This window comes from Lepisosteus platostomus, chromosome 3 (assembly GCF_059453375.1).
Source record: "Lepisosteus platostomus isolate fLepPlt1 chromosome 3, fLepPlt1.hap1, whole genome shotgun sequence".
Taxonomy (NCBI): domain Eukaryota; kingdom Metazoa; phylum Chordata; class Actinopteri; order Semionotiformes; family Lepisosteidae; genus Lepisosteus; species Lepisosteus platostomus.
Genome location: NC_142613.1, coordinates 50,641,829 through 50,658,852, shown reverse-complemented (window position 1 = coordinate 50,658,852; position 17,024 = coordinate 50,641,829). Strand labels below are relative to the sequence as shown.

Genomic DNA, 17,024 nt, shown 5'->3' with positions numbered 1-17,024 from the left:
AGTCTTCATGAGCTTCCCCAGTGTGTGGAAGACAGAAGTGGCATGTCAACAGGCGTGTCGCCTCTGTCTGTTTCTCGTGGTGTCAGGCTTCAGGCTTCAGCAGCTGTGTGGTCCTGCAGGACCTGGATTGGGAGCCCTGGAGCTCCTCTTCCTGGGTGAGCACTCTGGAAAAGTGCCACTGACACAGAGGAACAGCAGGGAACTGTCTGGGTATCCCACATCCCTGTACAGCCACTGCCAGCTGCTGGGCCTGGAGACTGGTGAATCAGACAGACCAGGGGTCACTGGTACATCAAACAGGCCAGGGGTCACTGGTGGGCACTGGTGGGTCAGACAGGCCAGGGGTCACTGGTGGGCACTGGTGGGTCAGACAGGCCAGGGGTCACAGATCTGAAAGTACTGGGCATTGCAGTGAAACCTGGAGTGCCCTTCAGAGCCGCCCGCGCGGGTGTTTATCTTCACAGACACCTACAGGACTATCTGTGGAGCCACCTCATTGAGACTGATGGGCCCTGTCGGCTCTCTGATCGGCTGTCTGGAGTATTTATTGAGCACCGCTAGCTGCTGGTTTTCATCTCTGTACCACTGCTGTAAATGTGGATCACGAAATGTGATGATTTATATAACTGATCAAAGTAATTGAATAATAGAGTTTCTTTTGAGACCTGTCGACACGGATGTATGTGTACAGAGAGGCAGCGATAGTCACTGAGATAGCAGGCCACAGAGATGAAAAGTGGCTCAAGCGCGCCGCCTGGCGGCGGGATTCGGGAGTCGGCGAGGCAGGAAACGGACCTGGAGGCAGGAGCTGCGCGGGTAGAGGATGTGAGAGTGTCTGTGATGTGTGTCTCTGTGTGACTGTGTATATGTGTGTGTGAGAGAGAGAGAGAGAGCGCGATTGTGATTTTTCTTTCTATCCCGGCCTCTTTCTTATTTAATTGGTCCTCGGGGAAACGGGGAGAGCGCTCTGTAGGCTGGACGCGAGTGCAGCTGCACGGCTCTAATTGGCTGGCTGTGCCGGAGGAGTCGCAGCCGCTCACACCGAGCACGGAAAACAATTAAACCGGCGCACCGCCGTCTCCCTCTGCTCTGGCGCGCTCGCGGACACAAGTTGAGTAGGGCTGAGCTAGTCGCGAGCGGAGTTCGGGGAGCAGAGCCGACGGCTCGCACGGGCCAGCAACCCGGGACCCCCAGGAGCCCGAACCGCGCCGGCTCCAGGTCCGCTCCGGCTCGGGCATCTCGCGCTCGTCACGGACGCAGGGGAGCGGGGTTCCAGGAGTGGATCTGACGCGGGTGTCTGGAGAAGGGCCGGCGGATATAAACTTGCGGCCGCTCCGGGCAGTGGCGGACTGACAGAGCAGGCTTCCTCCCACCTCCTGTGAGCCCGGCACCCGGCGGTCCAGCGCCTGGAAGTGCCCGCGGACCCGGGTCGGGCGGCGGGCGGCGGGCCGGGTGGATTATTAAAGCTGACCCGCGGCGGGCGCACGCAGGAGTGGGGCTGTGGAGAGTTTCTGGCGACATCGCCAGGTCTGCGGGATCCGCCCTCTCTGGGAAGGACCGGGAGACGGGACACTTGTCTTCCCAGTGATTTCCGACTTCCCGGCGGCTGTGCGAGGTGTCAGGGGCGGGAGGCAGCGCGCAGTCCCGGACTGGACAGACCCAGACCCCGCGCAGGGTAAGAGCCGCGCCGCCCGACCCGCTCACGGCCGCCAGCCCCCGGCGGCACAGACAGAGATCGGCTCGGCCAGCCGTGAGTCTGAACCGGGAAACTGCTGTTGGTACTCGGATAGATAAAACCAGCAGCCAGCCGCCGAGATTCAAGTCTGGTCGCAACTGCTTTTGAACTGCTCTTTTGAAAAGTTGCATAGGAAGATGTAGTCGGGCGGAAGGGAACGCATGAAACAGCGAGTTCTCGTCACCAGGGAAGGAATGTCGTTTTCTGGGTATAGATCCGGGGGGATCCGGTAAACTGTCCCGGACCCGCGCTGCGCTTTAAACACTCTGCAGACGGGGTGGAGGACAGAGCTGTGTAGTAAACACGCTACAGTGGCAGAGGACAGAGCTGTGTATTAAACACGCTACAGAGTGGATTGTGGAAAGAGCTGTGTATAAAACCCGCCACGCTGGGAGAGGACAGAGCTGTGTATTAAACACTAAAGCCGTGTATTAAACACGCTTCAGTGGCAGAGGACAGAGATGTGTATTAAACACGCTACAGAGTGGGCTGAACACAGAGCTGTGTATTAAACACGCTACGGTGGGAGAGGACAGGGTTGTGTATAAAACAGTATATACTGCATATATCAATTACTACTAATTAAACGCTCTGCACATCGCTTTGTAAATGAGACGATCTTTATCTCTACAGCCAAGTAAATATTTTTACATACCCGTTTGCAATCAAATTCCCTTCTTCCATTTCCGACTCTAAGAATGAAAGGCGCTTTGGCGGTGTCGCGGAGCCCGGTTTCTTCAGCCTGATCTCTGTAAGCGCTGGGCGGGCTGTCACGAGTGAGAGTGGGCGCTGGGAATCTGGGGGACGGGTTTCGGAAATTCGGAGTGAGGATGTTCTCAGTAATGAAACTTGAAACTTGTTTGCGTTGTATTAATAGCAAATTAAATGCGAGCTTCTTTAAGCTGTTTACATTTGTCACGGCGTTAAAATTGCTTCATGTAATTTGGCCTTCATGTAATACACTGATCTTGGGTGTTTTCTGTTTGGCGTGGTGTGGAGATCTTCTATCGATCAATTCACCCGTGAGTTAAAGTTGTACAAAAGATCCTACTGGGGCTGGGATTCTCACGCATGGTATTAAATCTGCACCGGTACACCAGTAGGAGTCACGGCCACCTGTCCAGCACCTAACTGGACAGCGGGCTCCCGAGCGACCCACGGGCTTCCGTGGAACTGTCATGCGAGGCGCCCGGTAAACAGGGTTAAAGAAAAACACGCCTCCGACGCGAGTGTCCAAGTGTAGGGTTCGTGAGGTGGTGACTGTGCACTCTATACAAGAAGGGGATCTGGACAGAGACGGATAGTGTAAGTTTATGTTTTGAACGGGCACATTTCCACTTTACTTCATTCTCTCTCATACCTCCGCCTTTGTCACATTATCCGGTATGACCAACCGGACAACAGGAGAACCTGTATTAACGTGGACTTTTCTCCAAACTGAAACAGAGACTTCTGCAGGACACACACCAGGACTCTGCCAGCAGAACTGAATTCTTTAAACTGCAGCACACAACAACAGAACTCTCACTGCATAACTGGATAAAACGACACAGGACATAAGCTCACAAGGGTTTGGGTGCGATCCTGAAGTTCTGGTTTAATCTGCGGCGAGAGGGACCAACCCCCTGCCCGGCCCGCCTGTCTCCCCGCAGCCCGGCGACCCCGCGGGACGTCCCCGGAGCGCTAGCCGAGTCCGGGCTCGCTCTCCCCGGCCGCCGCCGCACCGGCCGCTCGGGAGTGCGCTTAAACCACGTGCCCCGCTTCTTTCCACAGGTTATGAAGCGCCGGAGCTGAAGATGGATCTTGTGTGGATTCTGTTCCTTTCCGTCCTGTACCCGTACGCAGCCGGACAAGGAGTGTACGGTAAGCGGACCGTGCGGGGGGCGGGGAGGGCGAGTGTCTATAAATGTCTCGGAGTTGTTTTCGGCTCCTGCAACACTGTCACTCAGCGGCCCTTTGAACCCGTGAGCGAGGCTGCAGGCTCACCCCGGTCGGAGCGGAGGTCTGTCCCGGTCTGTCTGGGGAGCAGGCTCGGTCCGGTAGTCCCGGGACGCACCGGGTCGGGTCCGTGGTGTGACCAGGTGCCCGCCTGCCGTGACGTTCTCGAGATTCAGCTCGTTACATTCGCTTGTGAACGACGTCTTCAACACTATATTTATAAAAACGACCTGTAATTCCCTCCCAACAAACCTGGCGCAGTAGGAGACGAGACCCGCGGCTTGTAAGGCGTGAGACCGGAGTTAATTGCGTTAGAAAGTCTCCCAGCGGCCCCGCCAGCAGCGCGCCCTCCGTGAGCATCCCACTCGAGCCCCCGACACGGGCGATGTGCTGGAGATGTGTTCTCTCTCCGCCTCTCCCTTTACTCCTCAAAACTTCAGGAACCCCGTCGTTGACCCCAAATGAGAGTCGCTCCAGTGTAAAAGCAGAAGTGTAAATAGGAGATTTCACACCTTATTAAAACTCGCGGGGGAAATAGTTTTTCTAGAGTGTGAGCTGCGCTTCTGTACCCGCGCTGAGAGGCGTGGCGGCAGGAGAAACGCGTTTTACAGGGAGCAGACCGACAGGACAGGCGGAGGCACATGTGCTACTTCATCATCGTCCTCATCGTCACCAAGCGGGATATCACCGCTGTGCGCGACACCCGTGTCTCCACAGCCGGAAACACTGCTCAAACTGACAGCACAAGCCAGCTCGGCTTCCCTACGGCCCCACGAGCGAACTGGGGTCTTCTTCCTCGAAACGCAGCGTGAACGCGCTCTCCGCCGTGTGACAGTGCGGTCCCACTCGTGTTTTCCTCCTGCCTGAGCCGGAGCGGGCTCCTCGTGTGCTGCGCAGGGCTGGGGATCCACTCCTGGACAGCGGCGTCCTGGGAGCGATTCCGCGGGTAGTTACTGAGTTGATAAAACCGGGCCTACACCGCTTTCACAGCAGGACTAATACAGACCTTTTCACCAGTCTACAAGCGCTCGGGAGACTGAAACTGTATATTCGTTGCGTACGTGCCGCGTGTCACACACGATTACCACAGTCCACAGGGACAGACCGTGAAACTGTAATAAATGCGGGTGTTAAAAGATCACTTGGCCTCCGTTGGACACGGAAACGCCCATGCTCAGGGGGTAGTGTAGACCTGTGTTCAGAGCTTTCCTGGAGCGCTGGCCTGCCACACTGGGGAAACTGGCTACATTAACTTCTGATCCGGTTTCTGAGAGGGGAGTTTTTTGTGTGTGGGGTGGAGTAAAGACAATTATAGCCAAATATATGCAGAAAGACCACATTTAATGTCCTGTTCCAGCTTTCAGGGATCTTTTAGCGTGTTTGCACCCCCTTTTCCAACACCTGTGTCCCCCTAGGGTACATCAGCCTGCAGCCCCTTCCCAAGAGCTGTGTCCCCCTGGCCTTCCTGGCAGCTGTGTCCCCCCGGGGGTACACCAGCCTGCGCCCCCTTCTGGGAGCTGTGTCCACCGGGGGGTACACCCACTTGCACCCACTTTTCAGGAGCTGTTTCCCTCTGGGGTACACCAGCCTGCACCCCCTTTCCAGGAGCTGTGACCCCCTGGGGTACACCAGCCCGCAGCCCCTTCCCAAGAGCTGTATCCCTCTGGGGTACACCGGCCTGCATCCCCTTCCCAAGAGCTGTGTCCCCCTGGGGTACGCCAGACGCTGACACAGTGCTGTATATGAGGGAGAGCTCTTGTGTCCTAGCGTGTGCTGAAACACCAGCAGGTGTGTTCCTACAGCCCTTTGTACCTGTGGCATAAACATCTGCCTCTGGCCCCACACGGGACACACAGGGGACAGCACAGGGGCCACAAGGCCTTGGGCTGTGTGTCAGAGTGTGTGTCAGGCACTTGTCGGGCAGCGCGACTGGCAGCATGTCGTGCAGCGTGTTGGCTGTGTGTGGATCAGCGTGTTGGGCAGCGTGTGGATCAGCGTGTTGGGCACGCATTGGGCAGCGTGTTGGCTGTGTGTGGATCAGCATGTCGTGCAGCGTGTTGGCTGTGTGTGGATCAGCGTGTTGGGCAGGGTGTTAGGCGTGTGTCTGGCTGTGTGTGGAGCAGTGTGTTGGGCAGGGTGTTAGACGCGTGTCTGGCTGCGTGTGGAGCAGTGTGTTGGGCAGGGTGTTAGACGCGTGTCTGGCTGCGTGTGGAGCAGTGTGTTGGGGAGGGTGTTAGACGCGTGTGGAGCAGTGTGTTGGGCAGGGTGTTAGACGCGTGTCTGGCTGCGTGTGGAGCAGCATGTTGGGCAGGGTGTTAGACGTGTGTCTGGCTCTGTGTGGAGCAGTGTGTTGGGCAGGGTGTTAGACGCGTGTCTGGCTGCGTGTGGAGCAGTGTGTTGGGCAGGGTGTTAGACGCGTGTCTGGCTGCGCGTGGAGCAGCGTGTTGGGCAGGGTGTTAGACACGTGTCTGGCTGCGTGTGGAGCAGCGTGTTGGGCAGGGTGTTAGACGTGTGTCTGGCTGCGTGTGGAGCAGTGTGTTGGGCAGGGTGTTAGACGCGTGTCTGGCTGCGTGTGGAGCAGCGTGTTGGGCAGGGTGTTAGACGCGTGTCTGGCTGCGTGTGGAGCAGTGTGTTGGGCAGGGTGTTAGACGCGTGTCTGGCTGCGTGTGGAGCAGCGTGTTGGGCAGGGTGTTAGACGCGTGTCTGGCTGCGTGTGGAGCAGTGTGTTGGGCAGGGTGTTAGACGCGTGTCTGGCTGCGTGTGGAGCAGTGTGTTGGGCAGGGTGTTAGACGCGTGTCTGGCTGCGTGTGGAGCAGTGTGTTGGGCAGGGTGTTAGACGCGTGTCTGGCTGCGTGTGGAGCAGCGTGTTGGGCAGGGTGTTAGACGCGTGTCTGGCTGCGTGTGGAGCAGTGTGTTGGGCAGGGTGTTAGACGCGTGTCTGGCTGCGTGTGGAGCAGCGTGTTGGGCAGGGTGTTAGACGCGTGTCTGGCTGCGTGTGGAGCAGCGTGTTGGGCAGGGTGTTAGACGCGTGTCTGGCTGCGTGTGGAGCAGTGTGTTGGGCAGGGTGTTAGACGCGTGTCTGGCTGCGTGTGGAGCAGCGTGTTGGGCAGGGTGTTAGGCGTGTGTCTGGCTGCGTGTGGAGCAGCGTGTTGGGCAGGGTGTTAGACGTGTGTCTGGCTGTGTGTGGAGCAGCGTGTTGGGCAGGGTGTTAGACGTGTGTCTGGCTGTGTGTGGAGCAGTGTGTTGGGCAGGGTGTTAGACGCGTGTCTGGCTGCGTGTGGAGCAGTGTGTTGGGCAGGGTGTTAGACGCGTGTCTGGCTGCGTGTGGAGCAGTGTGTTGGGCAGGGTGTTAGACGCGTGTCTGGCTGCGTGTGGAGCAGTGTGTTGGGCAGGGTGTTAGACGCGTGTCTGGCTGCGTGTGGAGCAGTGTGTTGGGGAGGGTGTTAGACGCGTGTGGAGCAGTGTGTTGGGCAGGGTGTTAGACGCGTGTCTGGCTGCGTGTGGAGCAGCATGTTGGGCAGGGTGTTAGACGTGTGTCTGGCTCTGTGTGGAGCAGTGTGTTGGGCAGGGTGTTAGACGCGTGTCTGGCTGCGTGTGGAGCAGTGTGTTGGGCAGGGTGTTAGACGCGTGTCTGGCTGCGTGTGGAGCAGCGTGTTGGGCAGGGTGTTAGACGTGTGTCTGGCTGTGTGTGGAGCAGCGTGTTGGGCAGGGTGTTAGACGTGTGTCTGGCTGTGTGTGGAGCAGTGTGTTGGGCAGGGTGTTAGACACGTGTCTGGCTGCGTGTGGAGCAGCGTGTTGGGCAGGGTGTTAGACGTGTGTCTGGCTGCGTGTGGAGCAGTGTGTTGGGCAGGGTGTTAGACGCGTGTCTGGCTGCGTGTGGAGCAGCGTGTTGGGCAGGGTGTTAGACGCGTGTCTGGCTGCGTGTGGAGCAGTGTGTTGGGCAGGGTGTTAGACGCGTGTCTGGCTGCGTGTGGAGCAGCGTGTTGGGCAGGGTGTTAGACGCGTGTCTGGCTGCGTGTGGAGCAGTGTGTTGGGCAGGGTGTTAGACGCGTGTCTGGCTGTGTGTGGAGCAGCGTGTTGGGCAGGGTGTTAGACGCGTGTCTAGCTGCGTGTGGAGCAGTGTGTTGGGCAGGGTGTTAGACGCGTGTCTGGCTGCGTGTGGAGCAGTGTGTTGGGCAGGGTGTTAGACGTGTGTCTGGCTGCGTGGAGCAGCGTGTCGGGCAGCGTGTCGGGTGTGTGTTGAGCAGCGTGTCGAGCAGCATGTCAGGCATGTGTCCAGTGCAGCGTGTCGAGCAGCATGTGGAGTAGTGTGTTGGGCCGCGTGTTAGGCGTGTCTCTGACTGCGTGTGGAGCTGCGTGTCGGACAGTGTGTCAGACGTTTGTCGGCTAGCGTGTCGGCTAGCGTGTCGGGTGTGTGTTTGGCACGTTTGGCACGTGTTGGGCAGCGTGTCGGGCAGGTGTCTGGCAGCATGACTATAGTATGCTGGACAGTGTGTTGTCTTTCTGGAAATCTTGGTTGTACACAATAGCAAAGGAAGTGACTCTGATTTTCTAATATCAGCTTATCAGTAGACTTCTGCCATCAGCGATTTCGCTGCCGTTCGAGATTGTTGTTTTTTAACTGGGAGAGACGTTGTCAGGTTCTGCGTCTGTCCTTCAGTCATTCTTCTGAAAACAGATGAGAAAACGAACTAGTGCTTATAGACAACAAACATCAGGCGTCTGTGAGGAGCGGCAGCACTGCAAGAGCTCCTTGTGCGGCAGGCATCTCGACTGCGAGTGATTATTGCTAAAAGTGTTAATACAAGTCTAAAAATAGGCTTTCCTAAAAATTGAAAAATACTCTTTCATGCAGTTGGGCTGGGCAAATCATACCAAACACATCTATGAACTGTTGAGTAATTTGCGTTTGTCTCTTTCTGATGGTCACGTGACTCTGTGAGCTGTTTGTCTCCTGTATTCAGAGCCCGGGGCTGTGAACTCGCAGTTTCCATTCGCTTGGGCTCTTAATCTGCTGGCTGGGCTGTCAGTCCAGCAGCATGTCCGAGACTGTCAGTGTGCACTAAGAAGGAGGGAGCAGTGTGACACAGACTGTCAGTGTGCACTGGGAGGGAGCAGTGTGACACAGAGACAGTCAGTGTGCACTGGGAGGGTGCAGGGTGTTACAGAGACTGTCAGTGTGCACTGGGAGGGTGCAGGGTGTTACAGAGACTGTCAGCGTGCACTGGGAGGGAGCAGTGTGACACAGACTGTCAGTGTGCACTGGGAGCGAGCAGCATGGGACTAGGCAGGGAGCACTGGGTTTAGGCAGCTTGTCAAAGACTGTCAGCACTATGTTCTTAGGTTCTCTGTGTTTCTGTCCAGATAGTTATCCTGCATGTCTGCAGGTCTGCAGTTTGCAGACGTGGTCTGCCTCTGAGTGGGCGAGCTTTGGATGCTGTATAATTTACCCATGCCTGAGAGCTTGACTGTGTGAAACTAGGGTCTGGGGATCTCGGCCTTTCCTCTGTCTGAGAGACGCTATCTTTTTATTTATTCACCTGCTGTGGCCATAGAGCAAAAGTTTAAATAAAAATAGAGAAAATATATTTTTTCTATGACATGTAGCTTCTGCTTTGACCTTCTCTCCTTAAATTCAAATCCTTTCCTCTCCTGTGGAGCCAATTACACTGTTTCCCTTAGTCAGACTGGTTCAGTTATGTTTACAGTTTATCTTGGTGGTGTTGGTGCTCATGCTGAAGCTCTTCACTGGTGCAGCCACCCCTGACTGACTCACCCCATTTTCCCAGCCTCCTCAGGAATCAAACCTTTCACTATGTTGCAGCTCAGGAGGCCTGTTTCTGTCAGGTGACTGTCCACTAGCCAGTGGGCCACACCGCCTCTGTGTCTGTGACTCTGCGCCAGGCTGGGCTCGGAGTGAGACAGAAGCCAGGCTGGGCTCGGAGTGAGACAGGAGCCACGCTGGGCTCAGAGTGAGACAGGAGCCACACTGGGTCAGAGTGAGACAGGAGCCACGCTGGGCTCAGAGTGAGACAGGAGTCACGCTGGGCTCAGAGTGAGACAGGAGGCAGGCTGGGCTCAGAGTGAGACAGAAGCCAGGCTGGGGACGGAATGAGACATTGGGCTCAGAGTGGAGTGATACCAGTCAGAGTCTGAGAGACTGGCATCTGACTGACCTGGGCATGTGGGGTGTAGAGAATCAGATATGTACATGCTTTCACTCTGGAATCTGCTCATCCAAGACCTCTCCAGGACCACAGCTTTACTCCCAGGCGTATCTATATCACCTCTCCAGACCACAGCTCTCCTCCCAGATGTGTCTAATCTATATCACCTCTCCAGACCACAGCTCTCCTCCCAAATGTGTCTAATCTATATCCCCTCTCCAGACCACAGCTCTCCTCCCAGATGTGTCTAATCTATATCCCCTCTCCAGACCACAGCTCTCCTCCCAGATGTGTCTAATCTATATCACCTCACCAGACCACAGCTCTCCTCCCAGATGTATCTAATCTATATCCCCTCTCCAGACCACAGCTCTCCTCCCAGATGTGTCTAATCTATATCACCTCTCCAGACCACAGCTCTCCTCCCAGATGTGTCTAATCTATATCACCTCTCTAGACCACAGCTCTCCTCCCAGATGTGTCTAATCTATATCACCTCACCAGACCACAGCTCTCCTCCCAGATGTGTCTAATCTATATCACCTCACCAGACCACAGCTCTCCTCCCAGATGTGTCTAATCTATATCACCTCTCCAGACCACAGCTCTCCTCCCAGATGTGTCTAATCTATATCCCCTCTCCAGACCACAGCTCTCCTCCCAGATGTGTCTAATCTATATCACCTCTCTAGACCACAGCTCTCCTCCCAGATGTGTCTAATCTATATCACCTCTCTAGACCACAGCTCTCCTCCCAGATGTGTCTAATCTATATCACCTCTCTAGACCACAGCTCTCCTCCCAGATGTCTCTAATCTATATCACCTCTCTAGACCACAGCTCTCCTCCCAGATGTGTCTAATCTATATCACCTCTCCAGACCACAGCTCTCCTCCCAGATGTGTCTAATCTATATCACCTCTCTAGACCACAGCTCTCCTCCCAGATGTGTCTAATCTATATCACCTCTCCGGGATCACAGGGTCTGTCTAATCTATCCCACTCCTAGACTGGTCAGTTAGAGACAGGCTTAAAGCTGGGAGTGATTCTGGGAGCTGTCACCACTCCTGCTGTTTTTTTAATCAGACAGCCCAGTTCCCAGCAGGAGTAGCAGATGTCCCACCTGCCCCTTCAGGCCCTGAGCTTCTGTCTCTGCAGGAGGGGTGGGTCTCATTATCGCCTGCCTGGCTCCACGTGCCTGCCTGCCTGCGCGATCTGCTGCCACGCTCATCCCACTGTCCTGATGAATATTAATTGAGTCACACACTCCTCGTGGTCCTCGGTACATCAGTTTCCATTAGTCACACTGTCACCCTTTTTAATAGTTTTTTATTAACTCATCAGCAGCTCGTGCGCATGTGTGTGGGCGCGTACGCGTTCACGAGTTTGCGCACTGGCGGAAGCCAAGGTGCAGTTGTGATCTGATTAAGGAGCAGACACCAATTAACCTGTGCCCTGCACATCCTCCCTGCTAACACATAGTGTACCTGCAGTGTGTGATAAATCAGAGATACAGCTGGCGCAGGGCTGTACTCCTGTGTGTGATAAATCAGATACAGCTGGCGCAGGGCTGTACTCCTGTGTGTGATAAATCAGATACAGCTGGCGCAGGGCTGTACTCCTGTGTGTGATAAATCAGATACAGCTGGCGCAGGGCTGTACTCCTGTGTGTGATGAATCAGATACAGCTGGCGCAGGGCTGTACTGCTGTGTGTGATAAATCAGATACAGCTGGGGCAGGGCTGTACTGCTGTGTGTGATAAATCAGATACAGCTGGCGCAGGGCTGTACTGCTGTGTGTGATAAATCAGATACAGCTGGCGCAGGGCTGTACTGCTGTGTGTGATAAATCAGATACAGCTGGTGCAGGGCTGTACTCCTGTGTGTGATAAATCAGATACAGCTGGGGCAGGGCTGTACTGCTGTGTGTGATAAATCAGATACAGCTGGGGCAGGGCTGTACTGCTGTGTGTGATAAATCAGATACAGCTGGTGCAGGGCTGTACTCCTGTGTGTGATAAATCAGATACAGCTGGGGCAGGGCTGTACTGCTGTGTGTGATAAATCAGATACAGCTGGCGCAGGGCTGTACTCCTGTGTGTGATAAATCAGATACAGCTGGGGCAGGGCTGTACTCCTGTGTGTGATAAATCAGATACAGCTGGGGCAGGGCTGTACTCCTGTGTGTGATAAATCAGATACAGCTGGGGCAGGGCTGTACTGCTGTGTGTGATAAATCAGATACAGCTGGCGCAGGGCTGTACTCCTGTGTGTGATAAATCAGATACAGCTGGCGCAGGGCTGTACTCCTGTGTGTGATAAATCAGATACAGCTGGCGCAGGGCTGTACTCCTGTGTGTGATAAAAAAAAGTTTTTTGTCCAGGCTGTGGAGGTAGGAGAGTGCTCTTCTCAGTTGAGTCATGGGGTTACTAGGGGAGGAAGCCTGGCCTGGGTGCTGGTGTTGTTACTGTCCTGTCCCTCTGAAATGAATCAGGGGGATATAGAGGGGCAGGGCTGGGGTTGTCCTCAGAGAGCAATATCCGGGCTCCCCTGCTGTCCTGATCACCCCAGCTGCAACTCTCTGCAGGGGCCAAACTCCTTGACAACTCCTGCTGTTTTTAAAAGGAACGTTCAACTAATTAGCGACAGCTCGGGGCTCCGGGTTCGAGACTCGGACATTGTTCTTCAAAGACACTCGCATGGCAGGACAGGTAGAGGAGCGGAGGAGGATCTTTAGCACACGTCCAGCTGTTAGCAGAGAGACTGGAGACCCATCACAGAAAACACACACACCCTGGACAGGACAGCAGTCCATCACAGGTCACACACACCCCGAACTGGACACCCCGGACACACACACACACCCTGGACAGGACAGCAGTCCATCACAGGTCACACACACCCCGAACACACACACGCCCCAGACTGGACAGCAGTCCATCACAGGTCACACACACCCCGGACACACACACACCCCAGACTGGACAGCAGTCCATCACAGGTCACACACACCCGGAACTGGACACCCCGGACACACATACACCCCGGACTGGACAGCAGTCCATCACAGGTCACACACACCCCGGACACACACACACACCCCAGACTGGACAGCAGTCCCACCCTGGACACACACACCCTGGACAGGACAGCAGTCCATCACAGGACACATACACCCTGGACAGGACAGTCGTCCATCACAGCACAGTGATATGGCTGTGTGCCTATGGGGGATGTGTGCAGTAACTGCAGGAGGGAGGTCAGTGTTGTAAAGAAACTATCCTGCAGGCTGTCTGGGGTCTGGTAGGAGGTACAAGCAGTAAGGGATGTGTTTAGTAGCTCAGCGTCACAGTGCTGCATTTCAGTGCTACATTGTGTTCAGTGTCACAGTGCCGGGCTGCTGTGTGATTGGTGTCTCAGTATCACAGTGCCGGGCTGCAGTGTGATTGGTGTCTCAGTATCACAGTGCCGGGCTGCAGTGTGGTCAGTATCACAGTGCCGGGCTGCAGTGTGGTCAGTGTCACAGTGCGGGGCTGCAGTGTGGTCAGTGTCACAGTGCCGGGCTGCAGTGTGGTCAGTGTCACAGTGCCGGGCTGCAGTGTGGTCAGTGTCACAGTGCTGGGCTGCAGTGTGGTCAGTGTCAATGCTGGGCTGCAGTGTGGTCAGTGTCACAGTGCGGGGCTGCAGTGTGGTCAGTGTCACAGTGCTGGGCTGCAGTGTGGTCAGTGTCACAGTGCCGGGCTGCAGTGTGGTCAGTGTCACAGTGCCGGGCTGCAGTGTGGTCAGTGTCACAGTGCCGGGCTGCAGTGTGGTCAGTGTCACAGTGCTGGGCTGCAGTGTGGTCAGTGTCACAGTGCTGGGCTGCAGTGTGGTCAGTGTCACAGTGCCGGGCTGCAGTGTGGTCAGTGTCACAGTGCCGGGCTGCACTGTGGTCAGTGTCACAGTGCCGGGCTGCAGTGTGGTCAGTGTCACAGTGCTGGGCTGCAGTGTGGTCAGTGTCAATGCTGGGCTGCAGTGTGGTCAGTGTTACAGTGCCGGGCTGCAGTGTGGTCAGTATCACAGTGCTGGGCTGCAGTGTGGTCAGTATCACAGTGCTGGGCTGCAGGGTGGTCAGTATCACAGTGCTGGGCTGCAGTGTGGTCAGTATCACAGTGCCGGGCTGCAGTGTGGTCAGTGTCACAGTGCCGGGCTGCAGTGTGGTCAGTATCACAGTGCTGGGCTGCAGTGTGGTCAGTGTCACAGTGCTGGGCTGCAGTGTGGTCAGTGAGTGTCTGTTCTTGTTCTCTCTGTGTGTGGTTTCCTCTTGCTGTCACAGTAATGTGAAGGAGACAAACTTCTTTTCTCTCTACATTATTGCTCTTCCACTTATACATATTTATCACCACCACTGTTCTCCCTTCTGAAATGTTCAGTAGACATAAATCTGGCTCCCCTCAAATGAATGTCTTTGCCCCTGCCACAGACACACACACTATTATTTATTATTTTATTTATTTATAAAGAAACTCTTTTAACTTTCTTAACATCAGTTTCTGGGAGACAGGAGGGAGATGAATTTATCACCCCTGTTCACAGTCTCATAAACACATTCCACAAGCCTTCTCCTTGCTCCTTTGCTGGAGAACTAGCACACTGTCTGACCACTGTCTGACCTGCACACTGCCTGACCTGCACACTGTCTGACCACTGTCTGACCTGCACACTTTCTGACCACTGCCTGACCAGCACACTGCCTGACCTGCACACTGCCTGACAACTGTCTGACCACTGTCTGACCTGCACACTGTCTGACCACTGTCTGACCTGCACATTGTCTGACCACTGCCTGACCAGCACACTGCCTGACCTGTAGTATAGGTCAGTGACAGCGTGGTAATACTGTAGTAGAGCTCAGTGATAGAGGTGTAATACTGTAGTAGAGCTCAGTGGCAGTGTGGTAAGACTTTTGTATAGCTCAGTGATAGAGCTGTAATGCTGTAGTAGAGTTCAGTGACAGTGTGGTAATACTGTAGTAGAGCTCAGTGGCAGTGTGGTAATACTGTAGTAGAGCTCAGTGACAGTGTGGTAAGACTATAGTAGAGCTCAGTGATAGAGGTGTAAGACTGTAGTAGAGCTCAGTGCCAGTGTGGTAAGACTGTAGTAGAGCTCAATGATAGAGCTGTAATGCTGTAGTAGAGCTCAGTGACAGGGTGGTGACACTATATACAGTATACACACTTACACATACAGTCTTTTTGAGGAGTCGTTATTCTTCTTTAGCTGCACTCATACATATTGATCCTGTTATGTACACAAGCACACAGTGCTTCTGAATAATTAAAGCTCGTTAAAGGAGGTGTTTAATTATTCAGTGGCTGCTCTTGTGTAATTAATATTGTAGAGCTATGTGTAGACTTGTGTTTCCTCCACTCCCTCTCCCAGGAGCTGGGGCAGCTGCAGGTGGGGGCCTTGCGGTCTCAGGTGGATGCCCCAAGGGTGCACTGTGATCTTGACCTCAGGTCCTGGTGCCCATGGTCAATGTTTGGGCCTCCCTCTGCAAAGCTGGGACAGACAGAGGCCTGGGTGCTTCAAGATCCACTGAGCCCCCTGTTCAGGACCAGGGCCTGACCACTGTCCAGAACCCAGGGCCTGACCACCGTCCTGAGCACAGGTCTAGCCTGTCCAGAACCCAGGGCCTGACCACCGTCCTGAGCACAGGGCTAGCCTCCTGTCCAGAACCCAGGGCCTGACCACTGTCCTGAGCACAGGGCCTGACCACTGTCCTGAGCACACTGCTAGCCTCCTGTCCAGAACCCAGGGCCTGACTACTGTACTGAGCCCAGGTCTAGCCTCCTGTCCAGAACCCAGGGCCTGACCACTGTCCAGAACCCAGGGCCTGACTACTGTCCTGAGCACAGGGCTAGCCTGTCCAGAACCCAGGGCCTGACCACTGTCCTGAGCACAGCGTTAGCCCACTGCCCTGACTCTGGGCCAGCACTCTGTCTAGAACTTATTGTGTTAGATTGTCGTTATAATCATTTTGTGCACTTAACATTTGTGAAAGCAATGTGATGTGTAAATTCTAGGAGTTTTAATCCAAATGAATTCTTGAAATGATACAGTGGTGATGTCTTCAGGGTCCTGCTAGAGTCTTTCTGGGGGTTGCAGGACTGTGCTGCTCAGTCTGCTCATATGTGCCATATGCCCCATTGCCCTATCACCCCATCATCCTGTCACCTTCTCACCCCATCATACCATTGTCCTGTCACCTCCTCACACCATCACCTCCTCACCACATCATCCTGTCACCTTTTCACCTCCTCACCCCATCACCCAGTCACCCCATCACCTCCCTCACCTCCCTCACCTCCTCACCCAGTCACCCCATCACCTCCCTTACCTCCCTCACTTCCTTACCTCCTCACCTCCCTCACCCCATCACCTCCCTCACCTCCTCACCCAGTCACCCCATCACCTCCCTGACCTCCTTCACCTCCCTACCCCATCGCCTCCTCACCTCTCTACCCCATCACCTCCTGTCCTCATCTCCTCACCTCATCACCCCATCACCTCCTCACCCCATCACCCCATCGTCCTTTCACCTCCCTCACCTCCTCACCCCATCACCTCCCTCACCTCCCTCACCTCCTCACCCAGTCACCCCATCACCTCCCTCACCTCCCTCACTTCCTTACCTCCTCACCTCCCTCACCCCATCACCTCCCTCATCTCCTCACCCAGTCACCCCATCACCTCCCTGACCTTCTTCACCTCCCTACCCCATCGCCTCCTCACCTCTCTACCCCATCACCTCCTGTCCTCACCTCCTCACCTCATCACCCCATCACCTCCTCACCCCATCACCCCATCGTCCTTTCACCTCCCTCACCTCCTCACCCCATCACCTCCCTCACCTCCCTCACTTCCTTACCTCCTCACCTCCCTCACCCCATCACCTCCCTCACCTCCTCACCCAGTCACCCCATCACCTCCTCACCCCATCACCCCATCGTCCTTTCACCTCCCTCACCTCCTCACCCCATCACCTCCCTCACCTCCCTCACCTCCTCACCCAGTCACCCCATCACCTCCCTCACCTCCCTCACTTCCTTACCTCCTCACCTCCCTCACCCCATCACCTCCCTCATCTCCTCACCCAGTCACCCCATCACCTCCCTGACCTCCTTCACCTCCCTACCCCATC

General features: G+C 55.3%; 1 protein-coding gene across 1 annotated transcript in view; it reads left to right on the top strand.

The window, feature by feature from the left end:
• The first annotated feature begins 819 nt into the window (after positions 1–819).
• Positions 820–17,024, top strand: part of mdga1 (MAM domain containing glycosylphosphatidylinositol anchor 1) — a 176,778-nt gene continuing 160,573 nt past the window's right edge. The window contains exons 1-2 of the mRNA XM_088625959.1: positions 820–1,675; positions 3,509–3,598. Of these exons, the coding sequence (XP_088482085.1) occupies positions 3,532–3,598 (67 nt within the window). The 5' untranslated portion in view covers positions 820–1,675; positions 3,509–3,531. The remainder of the gene's footprint in view (positions 1,676–3,508; positions 3,599–17,024) is intronic.